At 41.5% G+C, this 6,079-nt stretch overlaps 1 protein-coding gene across 2 annotated transcripts in view; it reads left to right on the top strand.

The window, feature by feature from the left end:
* Nucleotides 1–289: 289 nt before the first annotated feature.
* Nucleotides 290–6,079, top strand: part of TBC1D32 (TBC1 domain family member 32) — an 84,280-nt gene continuing 78,490 nt past the window's right edge. The window contains exons 1-2 of one of the 2 annotated variants that reach the window (XM_055810873.1): nucleotides 290–379; nucleotides 2,681–2,835. In XM_055810873.1, coding sequence (XP_055666848.1) covers nucleotides 2,681–2,835 — 155 coding nt within the window. In that variant the 5' untranslated portion in view covers nucleotides 290–379. Of the gene's footprint in view, nucleotides 380–554; nucleotides 790–2,680; nucleotides 2,836–6,079 lie in introns of those variants that run through there. The other variant, XM_005242165.3, reaches the window with a different exon arrangement.

The following is a 6,079-nucleotide window of genomic DNA, read 5'->3' as shown; positions in this document are numbered from 1 at the left end:
CGCTCGCGGGAGCCAAACAGCCTCGGCGCGGCAACGGAGGCCGTTACATGCTCGGACCCGTTACGAAGAGAGCCTGCGGGGCTGTGGCCGGCCGCCCGCCCCGCCGGCCGCCGCTGGCCGGGGAAGCCTGCGAGAAGGCGAGCGCCGGCGGCGGGTCGGGGCGCCGAGCCAGCGAGGGCCGAGGGGGCGTGCGGGGACAGCGGCAGCAGCTCCCCCGCCGCGCACGGGGAGCGGCCGGCGGGCTGAGGCGGCCCGGCCCCTCTCGCGATGTTGCTAAGGGCCCCGCGAGACTCGGCAGCGGGCGCCGCCGGTTGCTAAGGGCCGCCGCCCGGGGAGACGCGCGGCCGCCGCGGCGGGGAGGGCAGCCGCCGCCTACAAGGTGATTCCCGCCGGCCCGGGGGCCTCGGGGCGGGGGCGCAGAGCTGGAGAGGGCCCCGGGCCGCGCCGCCCCTCGCCACAACCCGCGGGGCCGGCCCGGGCCCCCGGAGCCTGGCGCTGGGCGGAACTGGGAGTGCGGGGCGCCGGGGTCGGGCCGGGCCAGGGAAGGGGGGCGCCTTGAGGCTGCGGGGGGAGAGCGGCGCGGGCGGCTGCGGCGGTGCCGGAGCGGTGCCCTGGCAGAGCCCCGCGGTGCGTTCAGCCGTGGCGTGCGAGCGGGACCCGGGCAGGGTGAACCCTCCTCTCCTGACGCTTGTTAAAAGACAAGCCGCTGTCATACACGAGTTGGCACTAGCAACCGGGTAACAGCCGAGAACTGATACGCAGTGGAATGACGATAAAAATCGGGAGGGGGTAGGAATTCTCGCACTACTCCTATTTCTGTGAACTGCTGTCGTTGGTTTGTTGCTAAAATTGCCAGGTTTTCTGTTACAAGCCTTGCCTCAAGCAAAGGCTTTTGTAAGGATGAATGCTGGCCTCAACAGGCCGCGTCTGAATCGTCCCCTGGGTTTTGCGGCAGGATTTGCGGTTGCGGGACGGTGCCGGGAAACAGAATTAGAAATTGGAAAGGCTCCGCAAACTGGGCTTGTGCTCAGGCTTCTTGGGGAGAAACCGACGGTTTAAACCTTGCCCGGAAACTGAATGGGAGGTGCGGCTGCTGGGGGGGAACTAACACAAACAGAACCCCAGCAAACCCAAACACAACGAACCACAAACATTTACAAAGTAATTTTAAGATGAGTATCTGTTAGTGTTTACGTTAGTCAAATACGACTTTTAAAAGCAAATTGGAGGTGAAACTGCAATATTCTAGTGATCTGTCTTTATGGATAGTTTGAGTGGGGCTTTGCAGGGATTGCCAACCACTACCAGATTAGTTGTACTTTTAAAAATGCCTAGTTATACCAAAATAATGAAGTTTTTTTTGCAGGGGATTAGGGTGCTATACAATAAGATCAAAATATAAGACTTACGAGAGTGGTTTACATAGACTTAAAAAATATATTGACTTTGAGGAAATACCTTGAGACTATAAGAAAGAGGACTGCAAATCAGGGAGTTAAGATTATTACAAGATTTTTTTTTTTAAATTGTAACACTATTTCTGGTAAGATGATGGAGTTAATGTTGAATTATGTTTAGTGAAAGTGAAATGTTCAGCAGCTGTGCTACTTACCACAGAGAACTGCTAACTCGGAAACGTTACCTTTCATAAAGAGCAACTCCTCCAGCTGGTGCTATATGGCTTTGATTTTTATTTGTGTTTTATTAGTTAATGGTGTTTAAGTACAAAGAAGTGATTTATTGTATTGTCTCTTCCAAGTGTGCATATTGTTTATTCACAGACGCGTGGAGAGTCTTTGACTTTTTTTTTGTTTTCCTTTTTGATAAAAACCCCTCAAAGGTCTCTAAATCATTCTTCCTCAAATAAACTAGAAATATATGTTAGACCTGCCACTGGGGATTGGAATATAAAGAAGTTTAAGCCATAAATTTAGATTAATTAATTAATTAAGATAGAAAGGGAGCTTTTAGGCTTTTTTTGCAACCCTTCAAGATTAAACTGATAAGATGCTGTCTTCTGGACTGTTTCCAGTTTCTCGCTGCTGCTGCTGCTCCTCCCAGTTTCTCCCAGTAGCTGTAGGGTTAGATTGACTGGACTGTCATGTCACTGCAGTTGATTGCTGCAGGGAAATTAAAATAGTGCTGATAATTCCACCACCCCTTGCAAAAGCTGCCAGCAGCCTTGATCATGGGCATGGCAAGAGCTTTGAGCAGAGGGATCCAAAAATCAGAACTGAGTAGTAGTAGTGGATGAGAAGCAGCTGAGAGACTTGTAGAGGGTTCTCATCAAGATGCAGTCATTACATCTGTAGAAGCCCCCTTTTTTAAAAAAAAAAACCAAACTACGGTGTAGTCTTGTGCCTGTTTGATGGGAAAGTCCTCAAGCAACTATGAACAGGAATATTCAGGCTTTTCTTAATGCAGTATCTTGTTTAGGAATATTGTACTAAGCTAACATGAGGTTTATTAAAACTGATATGATTATTTTGTTTCCAGCTCATCTGAAGATAAGCTCTGTCAAATATTTCTTGTCTGTGATTGTGTCTTTTGATAGAAAATCTCATGTTGTTGGTAACAGGAAAAAAGTGACAATTTAAGGGATTTATGATTTTAGCATCTTGAGGGGAGGAAAAAACCCAACACTATGAGAGATTTTTATTCTTATATTTGCTTTATACAGATGTCTCACTTTACAAGTGAAGATGAAGCTCTGTTACAGTCTATGCTTAGGCAGCTGCTGCGGAGTGTGAAGGAAAAAATCACTGGAGCCCCATCAGTAGAATGTGCAGAAGAGATTCTCTTGCATTTGGAGGAAACAGATGAAAATTTTCACAAGTAAAAATATTTTTGCTTTTTTTTTAATCTTTTGAAGGAGGTGAAATGTGCTGAACTATATTGTTCCTGGGAAATATTTACAAGTTATATTTCTATGTGAATGTGTATGTATTTTTATATATAGATAGATATTCCTGTCACTGATCAATTCTCAAAACCTGCTAATTTAGAGAATAAAATTAATTTTGCCATTTTTCTGAGTTGTTTTTTTTTTTCTTTTTTCCACTTTTGGTGATTGTATTTTTACTGTAATGGTAATTGATGAGCTGTTTGTGAGAGAGTGACTTAGAAAACTACCTAACTTGGCCAACTCTCATGAATATGTACATGTAACGTACTAAATGCACACATGAACAGAAGCTAGAAGGAATCCTCACTGAAGGCTGTCAGGCAGTGTTTTTACACCTGCTAGACAATCTAATTTTGTTTTCCAAAATAAGGTAAATTTTAAGAAGGCTAGCTGGCTTCTGTATTTGATTGTTCTGTTTGGCTTATGTTACTGAACCCTTGTATGTCTTATGAGGTAGTTATTTAATTTATGTTTTGAATAAAGCAGAAATGTATCCCCATCATGTTTCTGTTAAACTAGACTTGACAGTGCAGCATTGCTTACATGCAATGTAGATTTCTGGAGCCTACACTCCTCTTGCCTTTCCATGGTATTCTAACTTGCTTATTTTTTTACTCCATGGGAGATTTTTAGTATGTGTTTATGGTAAGTCAACAGAATATCATGCTGAAATGACCTTGAAGACATTTTAATAAGGACCGGTTTTGTGACCTGACTCTTTCTGAGAAAGCTGGTTCCCTGCCAGTTTTTTCAGAAGCAGGACTATCTACACTCTTTTAAATTTGTCTAGTTTTTAGCATTGCTTTGTGAGTGGTAGAAGTTAGGTAAAAGTAAATAAGTGAAATAGAACTAGGGTTTATCTAAAATTTCACTATAATTTAAAAACTTTTGTATCTTCTGAAGGTGCTAAATGCTTTAAAATGTATTTTAGCTTAATTTTAATTTGTATTACAAATTGTATCGGATAACATTTTTGTTGGCATCTTACGAATTTTGAGTACCAGGTTACTGGGTGACAAGCATGAGAGTAAAAACGATGGTTATAAACATATCAAAGTTGAAAATTGCATGTAATTTTGAAATAAAACAATTTTTATTTAAAGAAAGATATATTAAAGAAAGATACATACAGTAAATAAAGCCCGAACAACCAAAACCTTGAAATTACTTCTGTAAGATATTTCTTCTGAGGACTTACTAGGAGAATACCCAGGGTAAGGGAGTAAAGTCTACAGCTGTGGAAACAATGCACACATAGCTTTCCTCTTTAAAACAGTGAAACCATGGCATCCATTACTCTTTCTGGTATGTTAAAGAATCGGTGGTCCTAAAGGTACTTTCTTTTCATGAGAAAAAGTTTTAACTTACATTTAATGGAAAATAAAGTGATTGAATGTGAGCATTACTCTGGTCCTGGAATATTTCTGGAGGTATTGTAGTCTTGTTCATGACCCACAGCGATATAGGCTGGTTTCCATGGAAGCTCAGAGCAGTCATATGGCAATTTTTTAGCGAGAAAATTAAGAAGCTTTTTCCTTGAGCCTTACCTCATCCATCCAGACTACAAGCTCCTTTATTAGTAGTGTGTGCTTTTGGGTTGTCCAACTGAAACAGAACAAGGTCTTAAAATAAAAAGATTAGTCAGGATGAGTTTGGTACAAAGCTCTGGGTGATGCTCTGTTTGTGTTGAGAAAGGAATGTACTCTGAATAATTAGAAAAGATAAGGTGGGCACCTGAAGGAGATAAGGAGACCATCAAGTCAGGAACAAAGAAAATCGAAAGATCTACTCCACCTAGACAGATCCCCCCTATTGTGGATGGAATGATTAGGTGTCAAAATCAAATGAGTATGTATGTAAAGATGTTGTGTAACCTCTCATGAAAACTGTATAAAATACCTAACTTTTCACTGAAAACTTTGGAGCTAGTTTGTCCGGTGCAAATCGGCTAGCTCCCCAGCGTTGCACGAAAGAAATACCTTTGCTGCTTAAAGACAAAATTCGTCTCTGAGCAGTTACTCTGTGCCGTTTTGGCATCACAGTGCACTTGTTTAGCTCAGTGTTTTGATCGGCACTGTTAACTTATGGTTATTTTGCCTCAGAATTTTTATCAGATTTTGAGATGCTGCTTTGTGGTTTGTTCCCACCTTGATGTACAAAAGACAGAAACACAGGATCCTCAGAAAGCTAATAAAAAGGAAAATGGAATCAAGTTAAAAAATTATGTGCAATGGTAGAGAACAGTATTGTAAACTAGATAATTAGCATGTTTTCTGTTGTATTTTTTTCTTTAAGTCCTAGAGTTTTTTTAACCCTGTTTTTCTTTTTTTTTTTTTTTTTCCCTGGTGTTTCGTTTGTAAGCCCATCCGGTTCAGTCTGACTTGATTCTACATATGAGGAAGTAGTTCTATCATTGCTGAAATACTTCTGTGTTGCAGAACATTTTTAAGGTGGCAAAATGATACAGAAGATCAAGGCAAGGACATAAAGCAGACGTAAACTTAGTGGCATGAATAATGATGTGATTGCTGTGTATTTCAGAGCGAAGCAGCCACTGCAAAAATGTATACCCTGGAAATGTTACTGTTGGAAAACAAATGGGAGAAAGTTTTATGAAAGCTTTCATTCAGTGGAGTCATGTGCCATTTTATTATGGCAGAAGTAAAAAGCTAGCCTTAAAGACAAATGAAAATGCAAATAAACTTGTTTGCACCTTTCTTGAAATGTATTTCTTTGTTACTTTCATTGAGAACAAAAGTGATGTAGGAATTAAAGTGGGAAATGAAGGGGTTAAAAAAAAAAAGGAGCGTGCGCCCCCCCCCCCCCCCCCGGCCCTTATAGCTGATGGAACTTGAGGTAGGCAATCCATGTACATACATTAAAAATCATGATACAAGATGCAATTTCTGTGCTTATTTTTTTAACGTACCATGAACGTAATATGATTTCATTTTCTTTTAGTTTATAGTATCTGAGAAAGGCAAAAGTTGTAACTTTTTGTAACAGTTGCTTTTACTTATATTTGCATTTTATAGCTTTGGACTCAGTACCTACATGGTGAACTGACTTTCATTTGAATTTTTCTCACTCTGTATTATCCAAATGAACAGAAAGTTGCACATCTACATTTGATATAATGAAAATATAATGATGTGCATCTACTGTTTATGTATG

Source organism: Falco peregrinus, chromosome 7, assembly GCF_023634155.1.
Source record: "Falco peregrinus isolate bFalPer1 chromosome 7, bFalPer1.pri, whole genome shotgun sequence".
In the NCBI taxonomy this organism is placed as follows: domain Eukaryota; kingdom Metazoa; phylum Chordata; class Aves; order Falconiformes; family Falconidae; genus Falco; species Falco peregrinus.
The sequence above is the reverse complement of the archived record's forward strand: the minus strand, read 5'-3'. Positions and strand labels throughout refer to the sequence as shown.